The sequence below is a fragment of the Saccoglossus kowalevskii genome, chromosome 2 (genome assembly GCF_978046115.1).
Source record: "Saccoglossus kowalevskii chromosome 2, keSacKowa6.1, whole genome shotgun sequence".
In the NCBI taxonomy this organism is placed as follows: domain Eukaryota; kingdom Metazoa; phylum Hemichordata; class Enteropneusta; family Harrimaniidae; genus Saccoglossus; species Saccoglossus kowalevskii.
Window position 1 is genome coordinate 2885462 of NC_140642.1, and position 19176 is coordinate 2904637.

General features: G+C 37.0%; 2 protein-coding genes across 2 annotated transcripts in view; one reads left to right on the top strand and one right to left on the bottom strand.

Moving 5' to 3' along the window:
• Positions 1-929: 929 nt before the first annotated feature.
• On the bottom strand, positions 930-9917 carry LOC102803235 (G2/mitotic-specific cyclin-B2-like). The gene is made up of 9 exons (XM_006821792.3): positions 9756-9917; positions 8458-8616; positions 7731-7914; positions 7363-7538; positions 7158-7265; positions 4860-5015; positions 2830-2982; positions 2237-2470; positions 930-1710 (listed from the first exon to the last, which is right to left on the bottom strand). Exons 2-9 carry the CDS (start codon positions 8596-8598, stop codon positions 1588-1590), a joined length of 1275 nt encoding a protein of 424 aa, XP_006821855.1. The 5' UTR covers positions 8599-8616; positions 9756-9917; the 3' UTR covers positions 930-1587.
• A 2690-nt stretch (positions 9918-12607) lies between these two features.
• The window catches only part of LOC100366624 (adenylosuccinate synthetase isozyme 1 B-like), a 39008-nt gene continuing 32439 nt past the window's right edge, over positions 12608-19176 (top strand). The window contains exon 1 of the mRNA XM_002738981.4: positions 12608-12845. Within this exon, the coding sequence (XP_002739027.1) occupies positions 12648-12845 (198 nt within the window). The 5' untranslated portion in view covers positions 12608-12647. The remainder of the gene's footprint in view (positions 12846-19176) is intronic.

The following is a 19176-nucleotide window of genomic DNA, read 5'->3' on the forward strand; positions in this document are numbered from 1 at the left end:
TATGCAGTCGGCAATTCAGGGGCGGATACAGAATTTTTTTTATGGGGGGTCCAAACTTTAAAATCGCCAGACTAAGTTAATGATTTGTTTATATTATACAAAAACAAATTGAACACTCATTTTTCAACGGGGGTGGGGGGGGGGGGGTCCGGACCCCAAGAACCCCCTCTAGATCCGCCACTGCAATTACTGGTACAGATCAGGCCAATCACAATTCAAGTGAAATATTTGATTTGTTTAAACATCGACTTTTGCGTTAAAGAGAAGTTTAAAGTAGTTGTGATTAGTTCCAACTTGAATCAAGGTGAACGACAGACTGTTTTACCTCCATGAATCAAGGTAGAGTGTGTTCCAGTCTCTTGCCTCTGACACTGAACTGCTAACGGCGAGTCACTTGTGTATAATACGGTACGGTTGATGACAGTAACCTGGGGGGGGGGGGGCTAATACATCTGAAACTTCTTAGTTTGTTTAACGTGGTTTTAAGGTACATCTACCTAGCACAAGTTGTAATTGTTGTTCGCTGGATAGAACCATCACTTCCCATGATGAACATCAAAACATTTACTAGTCATTTTCTCCGAAAAATAGGCAATCGCTGATGTAGTGCTTATCGAGTGAATACCGATCACCTGCATTAGACCATATTATCAGTTTTCCCTACGAATTTAAATGTCGGCATTCATACACACTATTTCCCGAGAATGCGGGATAAATACGTTTAACACACCGTGCGTGCGTGCGTGCGTGCGTGCGTATGAATTTTAGCCCCACGCTTAAGAATAAAATGTTCTCCCGCGATACATGGCATGCGATCCTGACATTTTATATCTCGGTAAATGTCTTGTGTACAGGGCTTTACACAAGGAAGGGAGCTATTCAGCAACACGATTTACATTATCGTACCCCAACATATGACAAATACGACATTTACTTTATAAGCAATTGTATTTTTATTTTGGAATCTTATTTTTTTTGTCGGTGATTCTGACGGGCGAGAATAGTTGATATTTGAATAATTCGATACAAGTTAAATATTAATGACTACGTCACAAGATTTACAATCTTTGATTTTTTTAATATCCTTTTTTTAAAATTAATAATATTTTTATAATTACTACTTTATATTGGGTTAGTTTATCAAGCTAACATATACATATACAACAGTCGTTGAACTTAATACATTGTACAACATATATAGGCTTCTCTGCCTGCAGAGAACACATCAAATTCAATAACCAATACTATATTAAACCACCAATATCTGAATAAATGTTTTTTTTTTTCAATTTTCGTCAGATAGCAATTTACCATATGAAGTAGTTAAATTGCCCTATGTGAAGGCGATATTTGTTAATGGTACTGCACTTCAAAGCTATCGAGTTTTTAAATAAATCACAACATGGAACTAAAAATAAACGAATACTAAGCTCTCCTCAATTATCAAATTAGTTCTAGTACTGAAATAAATCATTGTTTATGAAAACTATTTCAAATTAGTTCATTTAACGTTCGACGACATAGCAGTCAGAAAATTGTTTTCATGCGCCGTTACTTCTGGTAAAGGGAAATTTACACATTACGTGTTCATATAACGGTCGAATACTCGTCCTCGTGTGCGTATGAATACACCACTGCCGATTCGGTGAGCATTGGATGGAAGCTGATGGCGTTGTATCGGGATCTACTGCTATATTTAGTACGAGCAGCCTGAAACAAATAATAAATTTAATAACTTATTGCTACGACAAGCACATGTTCGGATGATACGAGCAGAATAAGTTCAAATATAAAAGTATTAGTTGTATGTGTGGATGAGAGCCATACAAATAACTGAAGTTTGGGGGGTAACCCTTCCAGACACGAGGGCTATACAAATTTAAGCTGAAGAATATTAATAATGTTGCTGTAATTTGTATTGTGTTACTTCATCAAAAGTCTACGTTATCAAGAAAGATTTTTATTTTCTCCTGTAACATTTTTCGACCCAGTATTGTTTTCAAATCTTAAATTCCTTCAGATTGTAACAATAACGCTTAAAGCCTTTTTAATTGTTGCTTTAACCCACGGCAAAATCCATCCACACACACCCCCCTTACCCACAAAATCCATCCACACCCCCCTTACCCACAAAATCCATCCATACACACCCCCTTACCCACAAATTCCATCCACACACACCCTTACCCACAAAATCCATCCAGCCCAACCCTCCAACCCCCGCGTACATCCTTACCTGTTGTTTTGCGGTCGGTGCTTTGAGTAATAACCTGGCATACATTTGAATACATTGCGTCATATCTTCATCCGTGTATTCATTAAGAGAAGATGACCCCTCGTCACAACATTCAGAATCCCAAATTCGTTGCGCTAGACGCAAGGCTGCTGCAGCTCGTAACGATGGTGGGAAACTAAGAATACCCGTAGTACAAAGACTTAAATCCATCAAATATCTCCCTAAATGGGCCACCTATAGTAAATAAAACAAAAATTCGCTGAGAATACAAGAATAACTGAGCATTTTGAGGATGTACTCAAAAGAAATCCACGGTAAGAATTGCATTTCATATATTAAACAATCATCGTCCCTACAAGAACAGTTCACTATAGTGTTACCCCACCCAAACCTTAAGAATTTAGACGATTACCACAAGAAACGAGACAAAACTAAAGGTAATCTGAAATTGCCATTTCTGGAAATCGAGCCACTCCCACCCCTCAACATTCGGTCGGTGTCCTCACACTTTTAATTAGATTCGTGAACACTGAAATGAAGCACATTGTATACACATGGCCGTCTGACGGTCTTCTGAAAGTATCTTCTCTTACCCTCGTGTCTTCTGAGCATGATAGCATATCAAAGAAAGTGGTTGATGTGGGAAGAGAAAGACCAAATCTGATTTTTCTGAGCACGATGATTTCCATACGCAAGACCATGTTCTTGGAGTACGTGTGATCGGTAAGGTAACAGAGAACTGCGATCTACAAAGGAACATTCATAACAAACAGTAGGTCATATCAACCAAACAATAGAAATCTAATACAAATAGTATTAAGTTAAAACGTCAGTGGCAGCTATGAGTCATTCTCGTATCAAACTCGAAATTAAAGTTTAAACTATTTGAGGAAATTCCTTGCATATGCAGGAGATTGAAACTAAACTCGAGTACCAGGTGAAAAAATAAAATAAAAATCAACGTTAAGTCAAATTTACTAAATACCTAGACTGTATAAAAATGTCATCTTGCATACTCATTTAAACAGATATTAGACTTAATTAATGTACCCAACCAGACGTAGTTTACCACAAGTCGAAAAGAGAAAATTAAAAAGCCAAGAATACAAAATAAATGGCTGATAATCTACAAGACCAAACAAAGTTACCTGACAGGTGCATTACACAACAGTCAAATCAGTAAGATACGTGTTCGAACAGAGCGAGCACATTTTACTTCGCATGTTGCACCCGCAATGGAGTCATAATCAAATGGTTGCTATGACATTGGTGCCATCTGAGAACACGTGCAACAACCATTTGAATATTCAGGCAAGTTTTTTTAAATGCCTGTATATGTACTACAAGCTCGGACATAGCGATCAGTTCGGCAATGTATACCCCACAGAGAGAGTGATATTGCTGTAAAGGTGGGGAAATTTATGATAGTAAAATTTGAAAAAATCTTCCTAAAGTCAGCTGGAAAGCTAGTCAAATTCAAATTGGAATATATTCACTGTTGATGAAAAGTCCAGTGAAAATATCTGAATGTAAAATTAAAGGATCTTGCGTCTCTTTACTGTAACTACTGTTGAAATTCAGCTTAATAAGTATAAAAGAATAAATCTATCAGTAAAGAAGCACAATTTGTTTTCATTTCAATGTCGATAGCTGACAAATGTATTTTCCCAACTCGACAAAGATGTTAAATTCTAGCACAGATGATAGGCGTAACCTTCAGTGTAGACACGTTTTGCATCAGTCTTGTTGTGGTAGAATTGTATCAATCACTATCCCATGCAAAGCAGATGATCGAGATTCCACATTTGAAAACTTCATATTTAAATTGTATTAACAAATTGCCCCAATCGTATGCGTGGTATCGAAATTACGTCATGTACGAAAATACTTAGCGATTCTATACAATTCAATAACATTTGATGCACTGTATAGATTTTATGGGGGGAGGTCACGCATAGGAAACAATTTTGAAATCTATTTTCACATTACAAAAAACAGACCGATAACATTTTGGATATATAAAAAATGGATTTATAAAAACCTTGGAATTTTGGATATATAAAAAATGGATTTATAAAAACCTTGGAATTTTGGATATATAAAAAATGTAAATTGCAAACTTTGCTTGTCCGATTTAAAATTTGACAATTTAGCGAGAAATGAACGAGTTCAAGTCGATTTAACATTTATATAGCAAGATCAGTTCTCGAAATAAATTTGTTCAAAGGACAATTTGTTTTCCTCATTGCAAACTAGGTATAGGCCACTTTCTAAGAAGCAGCGAGACTGGGGTGCATGGCGTAAAATACAAATGCGTCAGTTTGCCGAGAGTCGATAGAAGAGAATGATGTAAATTGGTGTACTCCGACACCGTCATTTAACCCTAATCCTCTCAGCCTCGTGTACTTGTACATTGATTAATTGAAGTCGCATCTATGTTACGACACGCTTTTTATAGGATTACCATCTCAAACTAGCAAATTTAAGCGCCGATACAACCCCGGGGGAACAAGCAGGCGAGTATATTAATTAACAATATGCAAACTCGTGTTTTAGCAACACCAGTAAAAGGTTATCCTGTACAAACATTGTACACGAAGATTTTACAGTTGACTATACTTGCCTCTGGTGGGTACCTTTCCTCTAACTTGGAAGCGATGAGTAAACAAGTTATCCCAACTAACTGCAACTTATCAAGAGTAGTCTTCGAAACTGATATAAACTTGTCAATCAAATTCATCGCCAAAAACAATGTCTGGTCCAGTAGTTCCAAGTGACACTGAAATTAATTTGGATATGATTTCGTGCATTGATTACGAGCATGTTCCGTCCTTACAACGAAGACGCGCGGGTAGTCGTGCATTGATTACGAACATGTTGCGTCATTACAACGAAGACGCGTGGGTAGTCGTGCATTGATTACGAACATGTTCCGTCATTACAACGAAGACGCGTGGGCAGTCGCGTTGTGTAGTCACCGAAAGCGCTGTCCCAGCACAAACCTGTGTCATATGTTCGCTGGTTCCCGGCGTTTTTTGCGAATGGCAGGTAGGACGCAGGTAACTAGTAATCGCCATATTGTTCCATTTGGGCCGGTTTTCCGGCCGGAAGGAACGCGACTGGGTGACGTAATTTGAAAACATTCCAAGTTGCGTTTTGCGTAAACGTGTCTGTAATGCTACAATAAAGCCATGCTCATACATACTGCCTGCTTAGATTTACAGATTTGATATGTTCTGTGCTAATTTATAACAAAAGAAACAATTCTTTTTATTCGCCCAACTTTCGAAAGCAAAAGGAAACCCCTGAACGGCCACGAGCGTAAGCGCTGACGTCAGGTAACTAAGGGAAATGGAACAAGCAACGAGAAAGTGATGTACCAATCAGAATGCCGGAACCGTTGCTAGTTACCGGCCTCTTGTGGCTTGGTACGCCATGACACTTGAGGCGGGAACCAGCCAATGTCATATGACAATATAATTAGACATAGTCTTTACCTTGCCGTTTATTCGGTGTTATTTGCTTACTTTACTTCCTATGTCGACAGCAACTATGAGTTTAAAAATAATGTCATATGACGCCTTACTAGCCGATTTTGGCTAAAATTCCGCTCCGCCGCCTCTTTACAACAGTATTCATACGCGGAACTTGATATTGCTTTTAACAATTTGGGTTGCCTTTGAATCACATATTTTAGTGAAATATTGTTTATAGAGTGAAAATATTATTGAAAATAGAACGTCCTTGAGCGCAATAAAATCACGCGTAGAACTCCGTCCGAACCAGACTCTAGCAGCGTAAACTTATTGCAATTTGCGCAATTTGGGCCCAGTTTGTTCTTACAAGTTTTCTAAGTTTCATTTATCATTATTTAGTAAACAGGTCTCTGGAACGATTAAATATATCCGTAAAATACGTGCCAATCGACGATTGACTTCGAAACGTTCGAAATTTCGAACAAACTCCCGGCACACCTTGCGCGATATGCGTCAGATCGGTGAAGAAGACGCCGAACTGCAGCGTCAATGGGGTAGTCGAGCATTGATTACGAACATGTTCCGTCATTACAACGAAGACGCGTGGGTAGTCGAGCATTGATTACGAGTATGTTCCGTCATTACAACGAAGACGCGTGGGTAGTCGTGCATTGATTATGAGTGTGTTCCGTCATTACAACGAAGACGCGTGGGTCGTCGTGCATTGATTACGAGTATGTTCCGTCATTCCAACGAAGACGCGCGATTAGTCGTGAATTGATTACGAGTGCATTGTCTATATTTGCTTAAAGCTGCAATATGATCGAAAGATTTGACACTACATATTGTATTTATGACCAAATGATTTATCGTTAACTAAATAGGATACTGCTTTGAACAACGTTCTACGTTTGTGATTAATCATAATTATATTGATCCACTTGCATTATTACATGTTCTCGATCATTGCGTAACGTCCAATACCTTAGTCAACTTGTCAGACACACAGTAACTAATTACCCACAATTATGAACGACGCGCCACTAAGATCCAAACTTTTCCTGAAGCGATAACTATCCCATGAATAAAACGTCACGCGTAATTTGGTTAATCCAAATGTATAAAAGATGATCATTCAAGTTTTGAATTGCACGTGATGTAAAGGTGGGAAACTTGTTTTAACGCAAACTGTAGCATTACTAGTTATTGTGGGTATCATAATCATCGATCAACATGTTTACATTTGTAATGGGAAAATTAAAGTGCAACCTCTACTGCGATAATATGATGAAGTACAGTTACTTAGAAATTACTCAAATTATAGCCAACAAAATAAAAATGAAACAAATCGTCACAACGTTAATTCCGAAAACTTGTTTTACTGGCCTTATCACAAATGCAGACCACAATTTAAATACGTTGACGAGTCTTAAACCGTACATTACCTGGACTTTAACCAACCAATCCATTAGTATTGCCCTCGAGTAGCTGTTAATTGGATTACCGTCACCTTCCAAGAAATTAATCGGTTGGCAAGTTACAATTTCCATCGTCTGGAAATAAATGTGAAGAAATAAACATCAAAGCTAGTAAATTGATTATGCCATAACGCAAAGACGTGCGCCTCGCATGAATGGAGCGTCTACTCACCTGTAAATAATGATAAATTTCGTCCGAGTAGTCGTCACAGGGCGTACTAGTTACATTAAGTGGTTTTGTCGACGATGACCAGGAGGATGAGGAAAAAGAGGACGACCTGTTAGATAATTCATGATCCATCCTCTCGTCTGAAGATTTTACGTCAACGTCCATCGTGGAGGAGTCGCCTGAAATTAGAAATAATGGTCTTTCAAGTTATCGAGCCGTTTTGTTAGCTGGTACTGACTAAAGTCATCGTCGGTCTGGCGCCAGAAGCATGGGCATTTAGAAGCACTGGTTTAAACAAATTTCAGCTCTTTCAGTTCAGGGTCCGCTATATACATAACCGAAATTGATATCCTCAAAAAGGGAAACCTTACCATCTCGATTGTGTAACGATATCTTCGAATGTTTTTTTAACAGCTTCAGTGTCGCCTTTATCCCGGCCTTCTTCGGACGAGAGGATTTGCTAGTTTTATCAATATGTTCCTTGCCTGGATGCTGCTTAGTAACCATCTTAGACGTGGATTTGTCAACCCAACATTCACTGCTGTTTTTTGAAAGCTAAAAAATATACAACATAATGTGAAAGTGTCACTGTTATCCTGTAATTTCGATTAACAATCAAATAGCTTATATATAACGTCACGATGTCTGCATGAAATGCCGCAAACACTTGTCTGGAGACATAACCAAATCGAAACATTTTCTAATGCGTGGAAATTAAGTGATCGTGATTTACTCATTTTTCCCCAATTATGCAAACAACCAGTCTGATTTTGTATGTGCGAGTCGAATGCCTATAACATACGAATTGGGCGTACATCCAACTCCCGATTCTGACCATAACTTGTTTCCAGGCACTTTTGGGGAAGATCAAGCTATACTTGTCAAGTGAAACAACGTTTAGAAAACTATACACAATTTTGTATAAGCAGGACAGTAATGGAATATATATGGAGTATATTTATTACAAGGTAAAAATAAAGTTCGGCCTGCAGCACCACGACTACATTTCACACAGTCCGGGTCCAGCTGAGCGAAACCAGGACGGGCAGATCAGAATAAATATTTCTAAGGGCGCATGTAGCAATGCAAAACACTCACGTTGAAACGTGCCCATTTCTCCAGGTTGTCCGTACCAGTTGGAGGAATGTTTTCGGCACCGTTGACAGGTGCAATCTTCCGGTTTTTGGGTCTTGTAGACGTTTTACCCACTGGCATAGTTTGGCAGCGGAGGCGCATCATGGTAATTTCTTTTATAACCTATTATATAAAACAATTTTAACATCTTTGTTTAACGGCTGATAGGTAATGACGTAGTTTGAATAACCCACTCCCCAGATAAGTTTATTTTATTACATGCAATATGACTGGTCCATGGTATTTTCTTTTTTATGGCGCGAGAGGTTAGAATAGTCAGCAAATTTAACGTAAATGAAAAAGAAAATCCGACGAGTTTGGGAGTTGGTTTGTTAACTAAAAACAGTTTGTGGCCCAAGACAGATTCCCGTGTCATATCGCGATGAACAGCTGATTTGATTTGCGAGACTTCAAGTAATCATAACAAAAATCGGTCGTCTATGAATCATAGAACCCGCAACGGGAACAATTGAAAATTTCATATCGAAATTAATAATTAAGAAATATTCTCGTTGGTTTTAGGTTGAGATTGATATGCAGTACGGCTACCTAATAATGGCACACTGCCTCGATGTATGATAAATACAAAGAAAAAGGACTTCAAATAATAAACTATCAAGGCGGATCCTACGCCAAACCTAGACGTTACGACCACGGGTAGGAATATTTATTTACAAATAAATCTGTGACGCGATAGCAAGTTTTAGTAAATAATTATAAATACACCATGCTTGCAATGTGCTAGTCAGTTGACATTTATTGTGGAAGTTTTGTGGCAGAAGTCTGGGATGATGTCGGTTGAACCTTGAGTTTATTAAACGCATCTCAAAAATATGTCTGATATTTTTAGTAATTAATGTACTACACTATGATTGTTAAACGCTAATACAGTGTTTTTATTTGTAGGTTAATGTATTGCGTCAAGGCGTGTCATTATTACCATCCAGGATATTTCTATTTTTTGTCATCATTTCCCGTCCCTTTGTATCACCTAATCAATTCAGATAACTGATAATCTCGAGAGGGACGTGTACAATTAAATCTGGAGGTTAGAGGGAGGTGGATAATGGGGGATATGAATAGGATACAAAAAAATGTATTCCCACTTTACAATACGCATTCCCAACTTGTTCAAAGTTCAAAAGATACAAAAGCCTAAAAAAGTTTGTCAGCATTACTGGTATTTCAAGCTGTATTCTTCAAGGGTGAGCGCAAACAGATTATCATGAACACCGAGCTTTGATTGTAAAAATAAGACTCACCTCGACAGTAAATTATCAGATTGAGCGAAAAGGTAACACTTCCACGGGGACTGACAGCCAAATGCAACAGATTTAGCTTTTCTCCTCTTCAAAGTTCGTGGATTCTTCTATGGTAGAGCAGTTTTGATTGAATGGTTGAATTTATCACGTCGGCATTCTACCTATCGGATTGTTCGTTACAATTTGAATCCACCTGTTGAACATTGAATGAATCAATTATTCGAGAATGGTGTTTCGTTGATATAAATGTGTACACGTGTTTCGGGCTTTGTTTCTATTGTTCATATAATTTACATATAATGTCTTTGCAGGTTGACGACGTTACACTGCATATTCACATTATTTATGAAACATTTATTTTCACATTTTGAGCATACTCATTCGGTTTTAATTTCACGACTTTGTAAGAAAAATAACCAATTGCATTGTTAATCTACATTTTCACATGGACCAGTGAATAATAATTAATGTTTTACAATAGTTGTAATAACAACGTATCGCCCAATGACATTGACATCCTGGTATAGTTGTAATAACAACGTATCGCCCAATGACATTGACATCCTGGTATAGTTGTAATAACAACGTATCGCCCAATGACATTGACATCCTGGTATAGTTGTAATAACAACGTATCGCCCAATGACATTGACATCCTGGTATAGTTGTAATAACAACGTATCGCCCAATGACATTGACATCCTGGTATAGTTGTAATAACAACGTATCGCCCAATGACATTGACATCCTGGTATCGTTGTAATAACAACGTATCGCCCAATGACATTGACATCCTGGTATAGTTGTAATAACAACGTATCGCCCAATGACATTGACATCCTGGTATACATCAAATGGAGTTTGGGCTTGTAAATTCGAACTCAGCGGTGATTCTTGTACCAAGATTATCATGATGACGTACATACTTGTGTAATTTTTTGAACTTTATATATATATGTATCATTTCTAATGTGCACATACATGTACTACCACAATAAGGCAATTCCTGACATAGAGAGCGCCATATTACACAAATATATGAATTTCGGATTATCCAGAGCCTTTGGTTTTAATGGCCATGATGGTCTTGTGTTAATACAAAATCTGCGAAACAAATAGGTAACGAGATATTATTCTTTAAGTACATCATAAAGTGAGATAATAAATTCTAAACAAACATACTGAACGCAAGTACCCGAATAAATGTCTCGCTAGGTCATAATCCATAGCGATCACATGAAACTGTAAGTTTTACAAAAACCTGAAAAAATGTTCAGAATCGACCCCCTAAAAATTTCAGTAAATGAGATTTCCCGAATGTTCAGGACGTCATATTTGGGGCTCTTGAAATTTCTTCAATAAATCTTTTTCGTTGGGGTCAGATATTAATTAAAACTAATTGATTAATTCATTTTACCGCCAATTCGTGAACATTACATAATTGCGCAAATAAATTTTGTTTTTTTCAAAGACGTACTACTTTTGTTGTTACTGTAAAAAAAATCGAAAGTTTTAGTGGTCACACCTTCACTCAGGTTAGAATAACTCCGCGCTAAATGTATCTTATCCTACAAATCTTGAAGAACAACTTCGTATATCTCGCTTGAATGTGGGCCCAAAGTTACTATTTTTCAATGCGGAGAAATTTGCCCTCGAAGTTGGGGTAACTTTTCGCCAGGAACGGCTTTTTAACTGTTCTGTGATTTTTTGACTGTGCTGATTTCATTCAAACTTGGCAGGCAGGCAGGCAGGTCACATCTGCACTCTAGAAGGGTGAACAAATTTGAAACAAAAAGAATAGTTCTGTCCTAATGTTGCTATGACAACGACCGAAAACAGCGCAAAATGTATTTTCGTGCAAAACTTTAAAAATCTCATATCTCATTCTAATTTGCTTGAGTGTGAAAGTTTCTATATTTTTTGTTGTTGTTGTTGTTGTTGACGCCAATGCTTTAATACTGGATTAACACGCGCATTCAGTGCTCGCCTGAATCGTTATTTACTCTTGACTTCATTGGTTAAAATAGCGGTGTTAATAAACCTCCTTAGAAGTCTATTGTCTGTGTGTCTGTTTAAACTTGATAAGGCTGGTCACACCAGACAAATTTGAAGGACAAAAATCAGTCCTACCATTACCATGGCACCCGATTTTTTTTTAGCGAAGCTGATCACGAATCAGCCTACTGACTTGTTTTGAAAGTTAGTAAACATTGTAAATGTCATAAAAATGAACATGTGAGAAAGGACAACAAAAATAGTGAACGTTCCACACATACAACATAATGTATTTTTGAGATGTTTATCAAATTAAAAAAACAATCTCAATTCACTATATTTACTACTGACATGGTTTATGGCATGATAGCATAGTGCTAACCTCCAAGGTTATAGGGAGTTAGAATTTATGTTATTTTGCTAGTTGTCAATCCAAGACTAAATTAGATTAAGTCACACAACTGTAACGATGTGACCAGGTTTCGCCCACAAAATAGGGCAAACATCATGGCAATTCAAAAGTATTTGACTTGTGTCCCAATAAATAATTAGGAAATAATTTGCCCCCTATCACCAACAAAATAATTGTCATGGTATGGATCAGAGCAAATGAACTATGACGTCGCGCGGGGTTCCAGGAGGGTTTCCCGGAACACCATTTATTTGTAAACAATCTGAGAATGATATTACAACAACATGAAAAATCTATCTTAGATATCAAAGTCTCTCTGATCTAGCACATAATTTAAACTTTGGCTTCCTTGAATATTTTGACATCTGTGTGTATTTACTTGTAATTGTGTCTCAATGTACTATTATGTGAGAATGTGAGAGCTGATCAGCAAAGAAACCACGCAAGCGCAGAAGTTCGAACAAGCTCCAACGCGGGAAAGAAACATGGCGGCCTTACACAACTTGACCGATAACTATTACTCCGAAAACTGTAACGTAAATGGGGATGTGTGTCCCCAGAAGATCAAACCCGGCATCGTCAACAAAGTGACGGTTATTTTAGGAGCACAGTGGGGCGATGAAGGGAAGGGTAAAGTGGTCGATATGCTCTCCGAGAAGGCGGACTTAGTTTGCCGGTGTGCGGTATGTATGGCACGTTTTGTATTTCATTCTTTGGCTCTGTGCCCGTATGTCACACATGGTAAATGCCATGACTCCCGATGACGTGTTACAAAATGCCGGCCGGCAGTTAACAGTGTTGAACTATGTAGGAAATATCAAGTCATCGATTGGAAAAAAATTACTCGTTTGTTTAGCCACAACAACATGGCTGAAATGATCGTTACGTAACGTGAAAGAACAGCTTCCTTTCACATTGGCCGGTTAGCTATGTGTACGTCATGTATATATATATAGTCTATATACCGGGTTTATCCTTGAATATAGCCAATGTTGCTATTAGGGGTGTAGTTAAATATAGTTAATTTAATGTTAAAAAAAAATATTATGGTTTTGCTACAAATTTGAAAATGATATCAAAGTTAGTTTTCATAATATCTATAATCAGAGGTACATTACTTGGGGTTTGCAACGCGCATAGTACTGTATGGTAACATCATGTCAAGATCCTATTCAAGTCTCTTCTCGTAGATAGCGAGACTGAGGCTACGACCTTCTGACATGACACATATCAATGTTCAAGGTTTGTAATGAAAAAATAAACTTTTCTTGTCACTATCATAGTGAAAAATGTAATACATCGAAAATGTACAGAAAATATAGTTCTCGTAATCCGTCATATCGTGGGCAGCTATTTTGATCCACCTAGACATCCCAGTATCCTAGTTACCTCGGGCATGCGCATTCGCATTTTTGAGTTGGAACGCTTATGCGAGAGCGAGATTGTGACGGGATCTTGGTATCATGTCACCGTAGTTAAAAACCCCAAGTAATGTACCTCTGCTATAATACAACTAACTGCTAGTCATAATAAAAATAAGTAAATGAAATAAAAAATGTTAACATTGGTGGAATGACCAAAACTAATTTGTATAGAAATAATTTGGAGCTCGTTTGCATAAAATAAACTTTTCATTTTCCCCGAAAACTATGGGTAATTAGAGTTAACGTAAACACCAATTTATTTATTCTTTGGTATAAGTATTTTATCACATGACCTTGATGGTGACCACTGCTGTATTAGGAATTATTATATGAGCTGTATTATCTACTACCGTTAAAATCCTATTATAAACCGCGGTTTATAATACAATGTATCAAATAAAAAATTGGGATCAACAGTTCAAGTTAGGGGTGCGGTTTATATTAGGGACATATTGCAATCACTAAATGGGTGTGGTCATTTTTTTCCCACATCACTCGCACAAAACAAACAATACACCGTACAATCTTTTGAATATAAGCGTAACTCCAATTTAGATGTCCGGGAAGAGTTATAAGCCTCACGTCACAAAAAAACTGTTCACATGAAAAAAAAAATACTCCGTATATTTAATGTAATATGCATCTTTTTTTTATTTTCTTCGTAACGGAGGGTATATTCTGACAGGAGTTTCAAATAAAAACAAACATTAATGCATTGCTTTATAGTAGAAAATGATTATGGTACGGCACTAAAAAAGTACGGTACCGTGGTTACGGTAACGCAATCCGGCCATGCTTCGGCTCACAAGGGAATAACTTACTTGTTTTCGAACTGTTAAAATTGTTGATTATTACTCTGTAGTGATTATAACAACGCACGAAAATTAAATTCGTTGAATTGTTATCAAATGCAAGTAAAATTCAACTTAGTTTCACCGTAAGCGAATTATTTCGGTCACATGTAAACGATCGATGCGACATCCGCCATGTAGTTTGAATGCACAGGAGACATTACTTGACCGGGTAGGTCAAGTCGCTAATTAACCAATCAAAATGCTGGATGGTGCCCACATGTTCAAATTACCTTAGATCATTTAAATATGTTAATGACAGGTCACCGACTTCATGGTGAACGAAACCTTTACCGATAATGTAGTGCGATCTTTTGGCTTTGATTTCCATGGGAAAACGACGTGACTTTTTTTTTAAATCAAGAAATTAGTTGTTTTCGAAAGATAAACTGAGCATTGAAAAAAAATTTAACAGTTTTTCGGTGAGAACAGCTCATTGTCGAAAACTTGCGACACACGGACGTATTCATAAGGAGTATTAACACAAGTTGTCACAAGACAAAAGCAGTTCCACTGCGTGTTTGACATCCTAAACACTACTGAACAATAAAGAGGTGTGAATATTTTTAGGCACGTTGTCGAAACAAATGAATAGGATTAGGAACAATGTACCAGCTCGTTGAAACAAAGTCGGTCACGGTCTTGTTGAATTGGGGGTGCGGTTAGTAATAGGTACTTTTCATGTTTTCAATTTTTAACACTGAAGCCGAAATCGGGGGTGCGGTTACTATTAGGTATGCGGTTTATAATAGGATTTTAACCGTAATCTTCAGTTTGTGGATTATATTAGCCAATCAGGTTACTTGTATCAACCAGCTTTCCGAACAAGTGATAACAAATTGTTTCTGTCAATTTGTTACTCCCTTCTAACTGATGAAGTCAGTATTTAGGCTTTGGATAGAAGACATTAAATTACCATTTCTCCATGTGTGCTGCATCTTTCATATAATTATCCTACTACCTGTGACTGGGTCAAGTTTTAGTCACTTCTAAAGTGACTGAGGGCAGATCACAAACATGAACAGGTCTGTGTAAGTATAGATAGTGACTAGTCCTGGTATTCGGGACACAGATAGTGAGCCTATCATGACAGCCCGGTTAACAAATGGATTAGATTTAGATTTAATTTTGACTTCAACCAAAATAATTTTAAATATGTGGAGTTCAACACTGGAAATCCCTACCTGACCACATTAATTAAAAATACTCAAAGAAGGCAGTCTTTTCAAGCTCAATTAAAAAAATTTAATATTTTAAAACACTTTACAAAAAATTGTCATTTGCTATCGAAGTTTAGATTAAGTTACAATACCTAGTTCCTGTGTGTACAGACACACTCCACTGAAATCAGGCAATATGACAGGAGTGACATTGATCATCTGAAAGGACTTACAAATATTCATACTTTCAGTCACATATTTGGGATTGGTTGTTGGCAATCTTTGGAGGACAGTAACCTAAAATGACTGTGAAATGACTGCTATTTTCTGACCCAAAATCATTTATTTGTACATCAATATTATTATTTTTTAAGTACAAAATAAATTTTTAAAGTGAAAAAATCAGTTTCAAACTCGATCTACGCCAATTTTATTTTGATGTATTTTAAAATGAAGCTCCTCATTAGCTTCTCATTTGCATATTCAAATACACCTTGCAACATATGAAGGGGAACTTGCTGGTCAGCGTGCATTGGTGATAATGTATATAAAGCACATTTCATATTAAATTTTTTCGTCTTTGACGAAATTGCCACTCATGTACTCGATGAAAAGTGAACCATAAAGTACATGTATATTCAGATAGGGTTGAGTTATCTATTGCCATGTAGCTCTCTAAGATCTCTGTCTATGTCGATTTTTTTTGTTTGTTTTATTTGTCAAAATAGAGTTTGACATCTAGCTTGTTTTCTTGTTATTTGTCAGATTACTGGTTATGTTCATACACTGATATATTCCATCGATTGTCTAAGTAAAAAAAAAGAAAAAATGTTTTAACATTCTAAAACATTGAACTACCGTATACCAATAACCAAACAATTCAGAAACTTTTAGACAGCAATGTACCAATGTGTGAGTGCTGTGTAATTTCCTGTTTGACTGATGCTTCAGGTTTTGCATGCACATCTTACATAACACAAAATATATGATCTCAAAACGTTATTCAGATTCCCAAAACATTTGAAACACTTATCCGACATTTATCTTTCTTCTGAAAGCCGACCGGGTGAACTTGGGATGGTCTGGAATCTTGTTCTAAAACATGTTAGTACTGTGCCAGGTTTAATTTTTCGGCACTTTAAATCCAAGTTCTTTTATAAATGAGGACTGATTTTCTGCATGATGGTATAACAAAAATGTCTATCCCAAATTTTTTCATTGATTTTATGGTTTTCGTCTACTGATATCACATCTTCGGATCGTTTGGAAACGCATAAATTCTTACGCTATTACTAAAAAAGTACATATATATCGTTAAAAAGTGTATCATAAAAGTGTAGCGCAAGAGTATGGTTTTCTCTCATATTTTGGTGTTTGGTGGAGCACTTTTACTTCCGCTAGAGTCAGAAAGCTGGAAACAGTCAACTGTTTCAGGTTAGGTGGGTGTGGCTACAACACAAGAAATATCTCGCATTTACTTGGATGCAAGTAATCATTTCAACAAAAAAATCACTAACTAACAAATCCAAAATGGGAAATGTTTTGGTGGGAATTTCACAGGTACTTTAAGTTTGTCTCCAAGAACTGGGCAAGCCATTTGAAGAGGAGATAAAAAGGGCTGCACTTTTAGTCAGTTTGGCAAAAGATAGAATTTAATTCAATGCCTCCCTGAAAACAGAAAAGTGAAGAAGCAATCCTGATTTCAATATAGTTGTTTTCTTTAACCAAACTGTGAATCAGGTTTGTCTTAGTTTAAAGTTTACTGTTATTGTTCTATTTGTTTTGCTGTTATATCTGATCTGGCTAGAAATAAGTTTGTTATGGTTGGGGATTTTATGCGATAGAGAGTTTTTAGTCCCCGTTCGGATGTAGTCCGAAATCAGGGACTTTTGTTTTGATCTGTGTGCGTCCATGCGTCCGTGATCACCTGTATCTCGAACATGCATGGACCGATTAAGTTCAAACTTCACTCATACATCACACATTATATGGGACATATGCACATGCATTTTTTTCATGATCCGATTAACGATAGCCGAATAGCGGCCATTTTAAGGCCGAAAATGCATCAAAATCGCACATTTTCACCATTCTGGACCCGGATCTCAGTTATGCTTCAGTGTTCTCCCCAGGCCAAAACAGCGTCGCGGGCCCCGATGTGATCGGATTTGCCCGCAACGCTATGTGTTTTCTCCGCGATGCTATTATTTATCCCGTGATCTGATTTCTTCAGTCTCTCGCAGACTGTAAGTTTCCTGGCTAACTAGTTAAATCTACAAATGCATTGTATTAACGCCAATTTCCCGGGATAATCTCCTGTTGTTTCTCATTGGTTGGATATCGTTTTAAAAAAAACAAAGCAGTTCTATAAAGACAAAGCCGTAAGCCCCGGTGTCAAACGCTCTTTGCCAAACGTATATTCATATGCAAATGATATAGTCACACTTGGGGTCAAAAGCCACATGTTTCCGGTGTGTACGAAACGTATTTTCATTATTATTCTTATAAATGTAGTAGTACTATTATTCTAAGTTTTGATTTTTGTCAGTATTTTTGATATTGTGTTTGTTTTTTGAGATCAAAATGTGAAAAAAATATATATTTATGATGTAAACAATTTTGACCTCGTGATTGTGAATCCAAGATGGCGTCACCCACGTAAGATCCAGCGAGCGTGAACTTCCCACTCGGATCGCATATCGTGCTCAGATTCGGATGAATTAAGTGAAGCATAATTGAAAATAATATATTTATCAAGAAATCGGGAATTCTAATCAAGAAACGTGTGGAAATTGGAGTGACACTTGTGTTATTTCTTGGAAGAAAAGCCTCAATTTTACATGGTATAACAATGGCGACAATTCGTAATTCAGACCTCCGTTGTCTCGAATTGTTCACAATTGTGTTGAACAGACAACATCGATGATTAAAAAAAATACATAAAGATGGATAATTTCAGCCAGAAAAACTATTATTGCTCGAACATAGTAGCGTAAGTATCATGACTCGTAACAGTTGTTGTACTTAACCGGAAAACAACAGAAACGGAAGACAAGCAATGAGAATAATCAACCCCATGTTTAATTTACCGGGACTGAACAGGGTTTTATAAAGTTGCTGATTGCTGGGCCAAGCAAAGGAACAGAAAACTCAGTATTTCTGCAGGACATTTGCAATACTAAACATGCAGTGCAATAATTGTATACAGATTGTACATAAAATAAATAGAAAAAAACTGGTTTTGTTTTATTTCTCCATATGACAAACAATATGTTAATTTATGCTAATTATATGCTAATTATTATGCAAATTAGCCCGACTCTATGAACAATTTCTGGGGAGAACACTGCAGGTTTAGCTCACTGATGAGGAACAGAATACAGGTTTAGCTCACTGATGAACAGAATACAGGTTTATCTCACTGATGAGGAACAGAATACAGGCTTAGCTCACTGATGAGAAACAATACGGGTTTAGCTCAATGATGAGAAACAATACGGGTTTAGCTCAATGATGAGGAACAGAATACAGGTTTAGCTCACTGATGAAACAGAATACAGGTTTAGCTCACTGATGAGA